Raw genomic sequence first — 15,556 nt, 5'->3', positions numbered from 1 at the left:
AAATGTTACTTGGAGTCATATAAAATAAAGCATCTAATTTAGGTAATATTTATTTAAGTTCTATATATAAAATGCAATAATAGAACCAGTACATCGCATAGTGTAACAAGTCATAAAAGCAAAGTTAGAACTTTCATTCATTTGTCACAGCACTTTAAAGTTATATAGTAACGACAACAACAGTGCAAGAAATGAAACTTCGATAAAAATTGCGACATTTTTCTGCGTCCTTTTTTCAACTGTTGTTGGTTTAATCTCAGAATAGTTCACCATCGTCGTACTTGATTGTTTTTTATTCACCACAGCTTGAAGATGGCTTGTATCCTTATCGTAACCGAAATTTCTTTTCTGCACGATACCGTATATGAACAATTTGCCATGAGCGATGTGACAGTCATAAACTGGGAAAAAAATATTGAATTTTATGCCAGCGAATAAAACATTTTTGTTCATTTGGTAATGATAACAATGTGCATTAAGTACTACGCTGAAACGAAACCAAAATGCATGTCCGATAAGACGATTTCTCTATAAAACGTTTTGTGATTAATTTAATAATGTTTTGAAATTATCTGCAACATAAAAGAAAAATTTATGTATGCAACATAAGATATAAACCCCTTCAGGGTAGGTGCTATTCCTTGCAGTGGACTTACCGACTCCCTTTACTTTCACTTAAATGAACAACTCAACTGTTAATAAACCAAATTACTACTGAAGTAATATGTGCACGGAGCCAACTTACATGCATCTTCATCGTTCTTCGAGATGTTGCAAGAAATGTATATACGCCAACGCCCAGAACTATTTTCACCCCAGAAGTGATTGATTCGAAATTTTGCTTGAACTCGTCGTCGGCTCTTCTCTTGGTTGTTCACTGGTTTAGTCTCGGTCAAAGTTGAAATTGTGCCATTTGGCGAGACGACCCATAACTTCATGTAATGTTGTTCGGTGTAAATAAAGTTTGCGTCAAAAACTACCTCTTCCATTATGTCAATACATTGCGTGCTGTCACAGAAGGTATCAACATATGACACTCGCTCGTACATATATGTCGATCTAATTTGTCTGAAACAGAACAGAACAGGATAATGGACGTTTCGAACATTGATATGCTTTGCATTCATTATCAGCAACGATGCCAAGGCAATGTCAATACTGCCATATATTACTTTGAGATACAAAGGTATCTTACGGCTGTTGCTTTAATTATATAATATATATATGCCTAACTGCGTTCGTAAATTGTTCGCAATATCACCACGCGCTAGATGCGTACCTTTCTCGACTTAGGTCAGTTATTGATAATGTATTAATTGAAGTTAAATCACATTATTTGATCTCACGGAATGTATGAAAACAGTATGAAATAAACCTTAACAGTTATAGCTATTATCTTATGCCACGTAGTTAAAGCATAAACAAATACTTGAATTATTTAAATTAAATATTTGGTCTTACAAATCATCTTTTGCAATCTCTAAGGTCTTTTTGGACAACGGCTGTAACGATTTCCAGTTAGACCCGATCGAAACCATCATTGTAGCATTTGGATAACCAAACCCTAAATTCGGATGATCTGAAAAAAAATCGTGAACAATAAAAACGATAGGTCAAATCATTTACATAGTCCGCTCCACCGATACCAAGCTCCTTCGCTGCTATAACACTTGATAAGCAGAATATATATGTCACCAATAACAAACTATCTGGATTTCAGTTGTTTTCAATTTGGAGGTACCCACGATATTTACAATCTTTACACAAAATTGAAACACCAAGCTTAATCAATTATCTATGATACCAAATAAGGTATCTTTCAGTGTTATGAACTCGATTTGCGAAAAAAACAACAAAAAACTAAATAACTACTTCAGTGTTCATTGATACTTACACATATATCCTGCCGCATTCTGAAGGAATTCGGGTGATGCCTCAATCCCCATGTGTCCTGAGGACTGTATGAGTATATGTTTGACATCTCTACTTGACAACTCGGGACTGAAAGGTGTGTATATATTATTTTTTAAATCACCATTGTGTTCAATATCAAGTATAAACACTTCGAAGATAACTTGACCACAACAAAATACACATAAAGTATACATAATCTGATTTTCAGTTAATTTATTGATAAAAAAAACATCACATAAGATTCAACGTGCTCAAATGCAGTAGAATGAGCATACTTCCGCATATACATACTTTGCTTCCAGTAAAAGGGCAATTATTCCTGACACAATCGCAGAACCAGCTGATTCACCGCCAAATTCAGTAAGACAGGAATCACTGTCATGTCCAACTGTTATCTGGTTGATATAAAATGCCGATTAGTTATATACTTTTTCGTTGTGGTTAATGTTCGAAATGTATATGGTATAAAAGTTGCTAACGTATAATTACAACAACAAATAATTCAAAGTATAAGTAATCGCTGATGTATTTAAGAAGACAATACTTAAATAACTACATTATAAACAAGTTGTTAAATAAAAAAACAAGCTGTGTAAGTTTACTTAACAATCTATCATATGCTTGAGATGTTCAACTGAACACAAATGTAAAATTGATTGAACATAACAAGGGCCCAGAATGATAGCATAATGCGTTGATGTTTGAGGGCATGCATGTGAACAGTGTAGTCGGGCTACTTTGGAAATATGACCCATCGTGTTAAAATGTTTCTTATTTGAACTGCTTGTTTTTGTTTTTGCAGATATATTTTAATTCCTTCAAGTTTAATCTTTTTTCCTTTCAAAACGACTCTTATACTTTCAAATTATTTACAAAGGGCCGTACATATGACAATATTAAAGAGTTATATAATTTGTCACGAAATAACATGTTGTAAATATGTGTAGGAGATTTTAAATTGATATTTTAATTGTTTAAAAATGATTAAGAATCAAAATAGATATGAATAATCTTTAAATAGGTTTAGACGGCATTTAACTAACACGATCAATTAGACTGCGTTTGGACAGTGAATTGCAGCTTCGTGTTAGTATCTCAATTTCGAAGTTGATTTATAAAATAACCATTAAGTTGTTTGGGAAAAAATCATGAATAAATGTGTATTTTTTTTAAAAAATTGACAAATAACAAGATTTCAGTTTGAGTTTTATAAATAATCATAAAAGTGCATATTGTAACAGAAAGCAAGCGTGTAAAGATTGAAGTTGATATTTCAGATGATAAATTTTCAATAAAAATAAACAAAATTAAGTATTTCTTAAAACGTTAAAAAGGACCATTATTTTCACAATTTTTAAGACAAAGATTTTTCACTTGAAATGAAGGAGCACATTGTTACTGTTAATAATTTAATGAAGTTTGAATTTGATGGTCACAAATTGTTGTACAATTATTAAGAGAAAACATTAACAATGATGACCTACGGGCAGAAGGACGGACAAAGTGATAACTATAGGACATCCGCATTTTCGGCAGAGCACTTAAACATTTTTGCGGAGCCCTTATAATTATGTTTTACATACCATTCTTGTGTCCGAACGAGAACGTCCATTGCAAAAGACGGAAACGAGGACAGCAGAATTGACCTTACTAACTTCATGAACAGCACCGTTAAATCCTAAGCAGGCCACTGTCACTGTTGCAATATGGTTCGAAAAGGCTGCTCCGGGGAAACCAGCCGGAAAAACGTAAACTGACCCCAATCCTCGTCTTCCCTACAAATTGGCAACAAAAAACAACAAATTCAGCGAAAGACACTTTAAACTTTATGAACGACATTGTCCGAGAAATCATGTTAATTTATTTTAAAGATTTTTTTTTAAATATTGACATCTTAAATGTCTTAATTAAACACTCAGACAGCTAGTAGGTTCATAATCAAAGTCACACATCAACTCCCTAAAGTTATGATTTTAATAGAGTTCAATTTTTACTTATGCCAGCAAAAATATTTCTAAAATGTTTACATTTTTCATTCCTTCGGTCAAAACGTCGTCCTCCCAAAACATTGGACTGTGGAAAGGCTTGTTTATACCCCAACTATTTGAATAAATATGAATTTCATCAGGCTTGTGTGCTAGGGCAGCTGCGTACGTTGCCGAATTAAACTTTGGATACTGCCAGAACCTTTTCGTTATCTTTGCTATTTGCAAATCTGAAAGTACGAATTTACTTTTAATCAGCATTCAGTCATTAAATATGATTAATAGATCTTGTCCTTAGCATTGTACCAAAAACTTATAAGAAAGTATCAAATAGGCTGAAATGTTAACAAGTCAATGGTAACTACAAAGTTCAGTAGCGGAACAATTAAAATATTGATATGTCATACACAATGCTCACAACAACGCTTCATGGTACTAACACAAGTTACAGAACAGTAAATATATATTTTATTAAATGTTTGGGGAACCGACTTGGCCAGTTTATAGTTAGTTCATACCGAATCATACCATTAATATTCTAAGTATTCTTATCCAATAATGATGCGGATCATCAATACAGACCTGCCACTTTTGAATTATATGCGACACCAACTCCACATGCATCACAATATTGATTCGTTTTTGCACCAGATATAAGCCCCGCGCATCCATTACCATGACTGAATATGAAACGAAGAATAGTGATTCAGCAACATATAATTTAGCAATTTAACACATTTATTCATAATCTTTGACAATTATACGAAATGCAAGGCATGTAATAATATATTTTACATGAGCTTATTCTAAATAGAGTTCACAACAAAGGTCACACAATGCTGCCCTTGGTGAAATTGTAAATGCATAATATGTCGTACCTTGTTAGTTTTTTACTTTCGATTATTTCCCATATCTGAGTTGGATTCGTAACAGGGTGATTATCAACGAAGTTGAAAGATAAATTGTGATTCTGAAAATGACATCATTAAGCCAGCATTATACAAACAAGATAATTCATCATATAAGCATAAATATCTTACATATAAAATGGCAATCAACGATTTGTTATTAAGGATTGTTAACAGAAAATACAGGTGTTACATTTATAAGTGTTACTTCTCATTTTTTCCCAACATTTTTTTAACATATAAAACTAAACATGCGACCAATGCTACAACTACAAAGAGTTCACATACTATCTTAGGAAATTATTACAGTAAACAAGTACAACTATATACGATAATAATCGCATATATCTGTTCATACACATTGTTCTAAAGTAGGTCGTATCTGATCAATGCGTTTCGCAGTCACAATACCGGATCTGATACGAATATTAAACTATCATTTCAATTAGAAATGCAATTAAGCTGGTCGTCAGATAAATGTAAGAGCAAACAAATAATTTGAAATCTTTGAAAATTTAGTTTCATGGCATACTAACAATGTTTTGTTTAAGATGGATATTCTCTGTATCAATTCCAACGTCTGTAACGCCAATGACCACACCCCTTCCCGTGATATTTGTGTGAGACCAAGTCCGGTCGATACCAAGGGCTTCATCGAAAACGGGTGGACACACATACATTAAATTCTGCAATTGTATGTAAGGGTTAGCGATCGTGGTAATTGAATTGGAAATGAATTGAAAATGATTAACAATAAAGACTGTCATAGACCGATTGAAAACATCAATTACAAATAATCTGGCTTGTTTTATTTGCATCTTACGGTTTCAAATATATACACATGGAAGACACTATAATATTAAAGAAAGAACGTATGCACAGTGTTGGAATGTTCTAATGATTTATCAAGATATGATTGCACCAATCAATTGATTTTCTACTGAACATGCGATAGAAAACTGTTTAAATCTTACGTTTTCTTCAGGATCATGTTCATATGCAACTGTTTGTGCTGCAAGTGGCGTTTCTTGGTTAAAGAACAGGCTCTGGTCAATCTGATCAATCTTGAAAATCAATTTTGTATGTTCATTTATATTATATTATAACTATTAGTTATCAAATTACAACTACTGTTTTAAGCGTAGTTAACATTAGCGTACGACTAAAGTCTGTTGATAGTTATCAGAAAGTTCAACAGTTCTAAGTATCTGCAGTCAAAGGCCAAAAATAAAAGCATACAGAAAAAACGTTGTGTAGCATAAGGTACACTTAAATATTATTTTTTAATACCAGCCAGAAACAGTTCATAAAACTATTCGAACCCTAATTATTTTTTATTTAATAACCTATAGTTCGCATAAATATAAAAAACGACGGATGCATTTAATCGAAACAACAGGGTGCGTTTAAACATAGGTCAACCAAACGTGTTTGGCATTTTTTTGTATACATTTTTACAAAATATTTCTTGACTCGTTCATCTTTTTCAAATAATGGCAAAAAAACGTGGGATCCCTGCTATTCAAAATCTGCGTAATTCAAAAGTTCAATAATTTCGAAACATTTTACAAGTTTAAATCTGTTTGCACCTATTAAATCGTTTATATCAAATTTGATATTTGAACTGAGGTTATATTTATGGTTTCTGAATTAGCTACAAACACAATCGCAAGACTGAAGCTGTTAACACCTTGAAGAACCAAACTAAACTTAATATAATTAAAACATGTTTATTTCCCCTCCAGAATGAAATTTTACACAACTAAAAGTAACCTAATTTCGATAGAATTGAAAAAATAGACATACTAGTTTAAACTAAATATCTTTAAACTCAAACTGTTAACATTCAGCAAAAATGTTTTAACCTGGAATCCTTGCACTACAGTACATTCAACACCGTGTTTTCCACGAGCCCGTTTATAATTTAGCACACAAATCAGAATACCGGCTAACGAATTGTATTGAAAGCGAAAAGAGAAAAGCAACACCATTCTTGCGCTTCTTACCTCTTGGCATCACTACCTCAGTAAAAAATAAAAATAAAAATAAAGAATATGCTTAAACTAACTGTTAGGCCTACGATTTAAGACCAAATATGTAATGCAGTTTAACAATTAACAAGTTAATTATGCACAAAACAATAGTGTAAACAGAATTGAGAAGAAAGCCATAAGGATTATACTATGTCTCGCTTCTGTAGGTCATTCACTCTGCTTAGGCTTGCACGCAAGTTGCGGCGACTCGAATAAATATAGTCGTATTGTGTAAACTATGGTATGTAAAAACAAGTTGTTTTTGTCTGTAATCAGTTAGAAGGAAGGAACGATAGAATAAAAGGAAGGTGAAATGAGAGGGGTGGTACAGGCACTGGTCAGATCGGGATCGGGATAAGGTTTGTTAGAATGTGTACTCAAACGTTTAGTACACAATAGTTGAACTAACCTCGTTGTGGTTCCTTAAACTGACTGCGTTTTATTTTAACGTTACGGTAATATTTAGGGACAAGGAACAGGATTATGTGTGTCACAATATTATACAATGGCTAATGAAAGCATATTGGATATACCTGAAGAATAAGATTAAAAGCAAGCATATGGGCGCTGGCATATAATTAAACATGTTAGAAAAGGTCATAATCAGAAGCTTTGCGTGTTACCTACATGATTATTTGATTTACGAAGACCCTCCAATTCATCAGTGTGTAAACGTCGCTTATCACTTCCATTATTCTTCTCGAAAATAAAGAGCTTGTTATTTATCTGGAAAAAAAACATTCGTGCACAATAACAATTTTAAAAATACTTTTTATATTTTGAATTTTTAAGTAAACATTGTCTCTGCATTTTACATGTGACTTGAAAGTAAAACTGATTTTTTCAGAAACAAGTTATTGTTGACTGTTTTCATTAATTATGAAACGAACTTCGAAATAAACTGATTAATTTACAGAGTGATCGCAAACAGCAACATATGTACGAGTGGCGCAGCAATGAGTGAAAATTTCCAACTCCCAACATATTTAAAGAAAACAAGTACTTTATATTATGGATATGTTTAAGAAAACTGTTACAATAACTTTTATTAATTGGAAGATCGCAAGAGAAAGTTAAGGTCTAGCAGTCCTTTTCTTGCATATTGACCGCTACATGACTTTTATAAATTAACGCGGGAGCCATATTTATAAACACAGTGATCAATATGTTCTCTGCCAAGAGTGTTAAAGACGGCTTTTAAAGCTGCACTCATACAGATTGAACGTTTTGACAACTTTTTTTTTGTTTTGGAACGATCTTTGCGTAAATATCTGCAAACCAGTCATAAAAGACTGCTGACAAAAGATCAGATGGCAGCTTTTCATATTTCCGTCCCAAGTAATTTACCTTCAAAAGTTGGTAGAATTCTCTTAGACTTCAAGGAATTAATTTGGCACTGAGAGGATATTTTGACTATTTATTTGGCACCGAAAGGGTTAAGCCATAAAGCATTAAATTTGGAATGGAAATATGAAAAATTTGCGATTTGATCTAATTCCGAGACAAAAAATATAGATATAGATATTGACGATGTACTTGTGCGTAGGAAGAGGTGATAAATATACTATAGAGCACAAAATTGTTACAGTTTTATAAACAATTATAAAATCTGATTAAATTGCAATACCTGCAAACCAGTGATTAAAGATTGCTGACAAATGATCAGATCGCAGATTTTCATAGTTCCATACCAAAATTAATGTTTTATTGCTAAAAAAATTACCAACGGTTCAAGAAAAATGCATAAAACATCAATTTTTGAAATATAAAACTCTGCAATCTTATGTTTTATCAGCAATCTTATATGACTGGTTTACATGCATTTTCTCATAAATTGCCCAAACGTTCAATCTGTGAATGTGCAGCTTTAATCAACATAATATTATATTTGATTATATATAACTGATGGTTTTTACCTTGCTTTTGAAATGAAAATAATACATTTCCATAGATTCCTTTATACTATTTAAGTGTATTTCCTTGGACTGCACGACGATGTATATCTCGTAGGAGTCGGTTTCGTTTGTCGCTAGACAATAACAAATATGAAGCAATACCAATGGATAACATAATATCCGTATCATTTTAAAACACTTATATAAATGGTCCTTGTGATCAACTATATGTTTACAGTAATGGAAGTTAATTACGAATAAAACGTTATCAACTATGTATTTTCTTGAAAGTTACGTAATGGTTTGTTTGGTTATATTTGGCAAAACTCCAAAACTTATTACGTTGGTTGAATATATTTTCAATGGCTGACGAAAAAAGCTGTATCGATAGATAGCATGTTACTGCAATCAAGTAGTACCATTGTTCTTAAACTATGAAACAATCTTTAAACAAAGGACTTACCCGAGCAATTACTATTTAAACAAGTGATTTATATTTATACCAAGATATCATAGTTTGTGCTGTATATGAAACATATTTGATTGTTTTCACATTAAGACACACTGCGCAATAAATAATGTAGGTGCTGTAGAAAGGGACGTCTAAGACAGTTGCTTGAGATACATGTCAGGTCTCAAAAAGCCTTTTATTTGAGAACATTGTCATGATATTTTGGCCAAATTCATTTAAGAGACAAAACAAACACAAATGTCCGAAATATTTGAGAGTGAAATATTTTTATATGACATTGAAAAATTCAAAAATCACATAGAATGTAGAGGTAAAGTGAGAACGGAGTTTTGCTTAATATATACCCTTATGTTTGCCCCATTTGTTTCCGTAGGCTTGAAAAAAGAACACAACATATGCCACTAGGTTAAATGATTGTGTTTATTAAAAAATGGTCACTGTACGCCTGACATATGGTCACCGTGTGAACGCTTTAAGGCATGGCTACGGCAAAGCAACAATGTTATTATCCATCTGTGACTCCTGTGGCCTGTAAGATATAGGGAAAGGCTGTGAAGTGAGCCTGAGACCACCGCAGACCCTCTCTGGCCACCGCATGTATCAATCGATTTCGAGGACTTAAGACCGCCTTATCATAGCCGTAGAGCAACTGTGACCATGGCAAAACGCAGTGACCTATATCATTGATATGTTACGGTATGGAACGATTCTAATTAACTTCTACGATATCCTGTCAGAATGATATTTCTAATTTAATTAGTACAATTCAAGTTTTGAAAATAAATAAATACCCCGTCTAAAAATTAAACCTCATAGAATCAGGTTCCAATATAGCCGATTAATTGTCCCTGTTAGCGGAACTTACTACATATACTCGTTATTAGAACTTACAGAAAGACGACAGACGCCCTTCTACATAATGAAACAGTGACCACGTCTGTTTTGTGTACAAACTTTAACCGTTTATTTGAATATGACTTTTCGCTTTTAAAAGCTTTTTTAAATACTTGCCTTTAAATGAGTCGAAAGATTGCAGTATATATTATAACCTGAAAAACATGCTTTCGTTTGGTGCGTGTGATTCACTGTAGCCCAAATTAATCTTTATTTAAAAAGGGTTATGGTTTCTGCAGTGACTCGTATGGTTTAGGATAATTCCACAATTTTCGTCTGACGTGTCTTGATCAATAATAATTAGCTATTAGAGAATATACGTTTCAACAAAGATAATAAGTATTATCAGTTGTGTTATCCCCTTGTTCAATATGGCAATCAAAAAAAGATAGCTATGTATAAGTTTTATTAGATTTAGTGTTTAATTGATAATCTACTTTATCTGAATGGTGACTAAAATTCAATACGAAAAAAAACAATAATTTTTGCATGTATTTGTAAAGACCTGATAAGAATGTTCTAAAGTGTTCTATTTATTCCGTTTTATGAAGGAAGATGACAGTTGATAGAAGGTTTTTTATGATGTATTGAATATGTTCTTGAACAGTTTTGTTTGATTTAACAGGGAAAACTTCTCTTTATTTTACCGAGATAAAAATAGTGTCAAAACGTTCAAAAAATATCTTCACTGGTCATTGTGTTTTTGAATGTCCAAATTACATGATTTAAGCACACTATATGAGCACTCCTTTATTTCAACAACGCTATTAGAACTATTCACACAAAAGGTTGAAATGTAATCTTCGCATAATAATTTAATGAAATTGAAGATATAATTTTATTGCATTGGGCATTCTTCTATTCTGATGTATTCTGAGGTCCTAACTAAAGGAGACTAAAACTTAGGTCAAAATGAATGCTTGATATTATGAAAATCATACTCATAATTGGCCGTATTAACTATATGTTCACAACATACACAATATAAGCTATACATGAGCATAATATTAAGTTATTAATGTAGCTATTCTGAGTCACTGACTTCCATAAATCACACTATATTCAACCTTCTTTACAAATAAGGGGATTTCCATGTCGAGTTCTTTGTCATGTCTTTGAAATGCTATTCTATTTAACAATCCTAATCAGTTCTGCCAGGTGACTGTGAATACCAAATGTTAATTGTCATAACCATAATCATTTTTGAAATCTTAAGTTTGCATTGAATATATTTCTGCTCTTATGTTCGTGCTTCGGCTTTTTCATACAACTAAGATATACGTAAGATAACTTTAATGTTGAGATAAAAGTGTCCGTTCATAATTGATTACGTTCTACGTGCGATACCAAATTCAGTTAAACGTAAACTATTGTACAGATTAAGCAGTCTGTATGTATTACCTCTTAGATTTGTTTTTGTACTTCATATGAAACTAATGAAAGGCAAAATAGGTGGTCTCACTGACATATGAAGCAGCGACATTCCACGATCATTGCATGTAGCAAAAAACTCGTTGCACGTTCATCTTCCGATATAAAACATACTATTTGGTGACGTCAATGATTCATTGTGAAGCATGGAAATACCTACGAATGTTTTCAAACGTTAAACGTCCATATAAAATCCCGCGATGTTATTTCTGCTCAAAGTAACTGGTTTTATGGCAATGGATTTGTAGGTAACCAATGTGTAGCTATAGGTGGCAGTATCACTCAGGGATGTATTTTTTTATGTATTATAACATGTATTGTAAGAATTTCGACAAACCGGTTATCACCCTCTAACACATTTTTTTCTGAAATTATCCAGTATTAAAACATAGTAAATACCCGCATTTGCATGAAAGAGCTTGCATGCGAAATCACTTTCTCGAAAAACTTTTTAATAAAAAATAATAAAATTAAAAGGATTTCGTAAATTCCGAAATTATGTTCTGGAGACTGTTAAATGAGAAATTATACAAGGAGGAAGACAAGGGGTTCAAGCACGTCTAATTTGAGTTAGAACGGACCTCACTATGATAGTTTGTATGTATATATACTCTCAACCATATAAGGAAAATCTCAAACCATTAATCATCCACCATCTGCCATCTCAATCACATCAGCAATTCGTAGTGAAAGGTGAAATAAATTTACAACACGTGTACCAACGAATGGGCAAAAGTAATACAAATCGTTGTCAATTCTTAACTCATGTTTTTGAACCGAACCATGATGCGAATGACAGAGAACTACTTCAACGTAACCAAACGGAGCATTCCATTGTTCACAAAGCAAAACATGGGAAAATAACGTTATTCTTGGACTCTTCAGGAGCGGAACATTAGCTTGAACAAGAGCAGTAGAGTCAGGGGGCTTACTTCAGAGTATACCAGGCGAGGATGTTAGTTTAGATTCGTTAAGTTACCTCGACAAAGACATATAAGATCAATGAGATAAATGATTTTCTATGAATAACCCTAGAATGTCTAAACCCAGGTATATAGAATTTAATTCAAATCAATTGTAGTAACAAGTAAAATGTTTTTATTAAAACAAGAGTAGAGGATGGAATTTGGATCAACATTTAATTCTCACGCTGACTTTACGAAAAACAATGGTTGCCGATGAATAACTCAAACACGATGGGCCTCTGTGCTTCAAATTTCTATATTTTCAATGAGTGAACACAGTACCTTTTTTAATAAAGGAGATGAGGGTATCTTATTTCACATAAATAGTGTTCATTAAAAACCTGTGCCAGTTTCGGGTTCAAAACATAAACTTCAAAGTGACTTGGTACAATAACGATTTAAGATCACTCGTCAAAATGATTTGTACTTGGTGTTCGGGCATAGAGGGATTTTAAGATACCTTTTTTGAATGTTCTCAATGAAAAAACGTTGTTTGGCGTATAAAACCCGGGTCTGTACGTAAACGGCCAAGTTTACACTTAAATGCCATCAAGATCAAAATGCCTGATATATCGGCATTTCCAGGCGGTAAATTTGTAATACATTTGGAAATTTTAAAACAACATAGCACAAATATTGACCACGACAAGAAAATGTGTCCCGCGCCCATTTTTTTACACAATTTTCTATACATTTCTAAATTTGTATCACGGGAATGCAAAGTCTCGCTTTCGAATTGAGTCAAAATGCATACATGCCAACTGAGAATACAAATTACTTCATATATTTTTCTTGATGTGATTTTCAAGATGACGATTTGCCAATAAAACTTGAAACTAAACTTTAAGTTGTCAAATATGAAAAATCTTTATCAAACGTTATTTTTATTTGTATCCATCAGTTTTATAAACAACTGAATTCATCACATAAATATGTTATTATGAAAAAAATGTAAATACATGAAGGAGAACTAAGTTGTTATTCGTATCTCAATAATTAATAATACTGTTTAATGTAACAAAGTTAATATGTTAATTTTCCGGATGAATATTTAGTTATCTATCTATAGTCTCAAGCTTTAGAACAGGCCTTTTGTCTACATGAAGTATAAATCATAGATAATGTCTATTTACGTTACAAGAATATGTTTATACATATGTGTGTTTAGACGATGTTCTTTTGTATACGAAAATGGCTGCTCTGTTCCGTTCTGTTCTCATATATTAATCACTCTGCTTTACTTTCTCTTGCATTTGACCATATAGAAAACTCATATGTTTTGTGCAAAATAGCTAATAGAATAAAGGTCACAAAGAGCAATTTTTTCTTAAAAACCTTTTTCTTCAAGCTTCAATTTCACTACGTAAATAACTTTAAAGGCATTTTGGAAAGCCACTGTAAGTTTGACACAAAGAGCACTTTTTTAAAATTTAATTTCTTTTTTAAAGTTATTTCTATAGCCATTGTAAGTTTGTCATAACATGAATCATAATTTGGCAATGCACAAAACGTTTTTTAAAACTCCAAGATGGTTGTCCAAAGTTTATCAAATGATTTAAGTCACTATTGAATTACGAATCAAGTCCTTTACTCATATCCTTTTATTGATCAACGTTAAACCTATATATGACTTACCTAAATAAGAAGTGTAAAAAGATATTTATAATTGACTTTTCAATCATTTTCTGAATTAAGAACAAGTCACCTCAATGGTATTTATTACCACTATGTTTAATGTTTGGCAGCGGAAACCATACCTAAATCGCATACATAATGAATGCGATCTAAATGCGAGATAAAACGTTTGTGTTACAAGATATTGCGCTATCCAGTTAGGCCAGCGTTTTTTTATCTTTAGATTTTCGTTTTGTTATAAAACTAATTGGTTAGGAGGTGGAAACAAAAATAAAAAGGATAAAAAATTATTAAGGAGTAATAAATAAAACAGATTTTCCTTGACTTTCTTGATTATTAAAATCGTCTTAAATCATGAAGACGACACACGCCTGACTTGTGTCAGTCAGTTTAGAGGCTGTATTTCGGGAGGTAGATGACAATATATTGCATGACTTAATTCTTAAATTTATTACACTGAAAACATTGACTTTAACACAGAGTTTAACTGCTTATTAAAATTAATTATAGCTAAGGATATACTCGTTTAAATGCACCTTAGTGTTCATATAAAATCAACCCATAGGAGGAAATAGAACATTAATGTCAATCATTTAATTATAGTTTCATAAATTTGAATTCAAACCCTTGATTAGTATTTAGGAACATTGACAATTGTTAAAATTGTTTCTGATGTATATCAAATTCATGTTACTAATTTTAATATTATTGTTAATAAACTTATTCAGAAAACAGTGCAATATTTGAAAATATGTAAGCCCTGTGACGGGATATAAATTTGAAAAGCTAGAAAACAAAAGCAGAGTTATGAAACAAATTAGTATTATAAAGAAGTTGAAATGGCCAACAATAAACGCATATTCTATTAAATATCAAGCAATCCCACAAAGTTTTAGACACGGAAAGATGATTATTGTTTTTGTTTTTTTCATCTTTAGCAATGAACACCTTTTTCATTGAATGTAGGTCCACACAGGAAATAATTCCAAATAAAGTCCTAGCCCTAATGGACATACCTCCTCACTTCAAATGTTGGCCCGTGTATACGGACACAAAATCCGTAGACTACCTGCTTTACCATAGACAATTTGGGAGCATAAAATAAACTCAACATGGGTAATATATTTCAAAATAAAAGGCCTAAATAATTTTTAATTTTTAGAATTGATCCTGAATGATAGCCTTCTGACTCCAGCTATAGGGATGCCATTTGGCACATTAGCAACCAGTGTAGATCTGGATAAGTTTGACTACTTGCACTGACTGCCAAGTATTATCTTTGCTCATGCACTGTGTAACATGTCGGACAAACTACTTACAAGGTTGGCTGGATTCAGTATATTGTTTATACTGGTTGTTCTTACTGCAGTTCTCTGCATTGTGTGGACTATACCGGACAGTAAGCAGATAGATGCCGATACAGA

At 32.3% G+C, this 15,556-nt stretch overlaps 1 protein-coding gene across 1 annotated transcript; it reads right to left on the bottom strand.

Moving 5' to 3' along the window:
- Positions 1-91: 91 nt before the first annotated feature.
- LOC128220435 (endoprotease aex-5-like) lies at positions 92-9,009 on the bottom strand. Its single transcript, XM_052928820.1, has 13 exons — positions 8,757-9,009; positions 7,468-7,566; positions 5,782-5,871; positions 5,344-5,493; positions 4,778-4,869; positions 4,482-4,579; positions 3,942-4,129; positions 3,498-3,689; positions 2,206-2,309; positions 1,895-2,001; positions 1,462-1,579; positions 746-1,068; positions 92-401 (listed from the first exon to the last, which is right to left on the bottom strand). The coding sequence occupies exons 1-13, from the start codon at positions 8,922-8,924 to the stop codon at positions 145-147; spliced, it is 1,986 nt and encodes a 661-aa protein (XP_052784780.1). The 5' UTR covers positions 8,925-9,009; the 3' UTR covers positions 92-144.
- Between the last annotated feature and the right edge of the window lie 6,547 nt (positions 9,010-15,556).

This window comes from Mya arenaria, chromosome 15, assembly GCF_026914265.1.
Source record: "Mya arenaria isolate MELC-2E11 chromosome 15, ASM2691426v1".
In the NCBI taxonomy this organism is placed as follows: Eukaryota; Metazoa; Mollusca; class Bivalvia; order Myida; family Myidae; genus Mya; species Mya arenaria.
The sequence above is the reverse complement of the archived record's forward strand: the minus strand, read 5'-3'. Positions and strand labels throughout refer to the sequence as shown.

Coding starts and splice junctions, on each gene's coding strand:
- LOC128220435 (XM_052928820.1), bottom strand. CDS start 8,924: ATGATACGGATATTATGTTATCCATTGGTATTGCTTCATATTTGTTAT. Junction 7,567..8,756: donor ATTTTCATTTCAAAAGCAAG/GTAAAAACCATC, acceptor TTTTTTTTCCAG/ATAAATAACAAGCTCTTTAT. Junction 402..745: donor GAAGAACGATGAAGATGCAT/GTAAGTTGGCTC, acceptor TTTTTTTCCCAG/TTTATGACTGTCACATCGCT.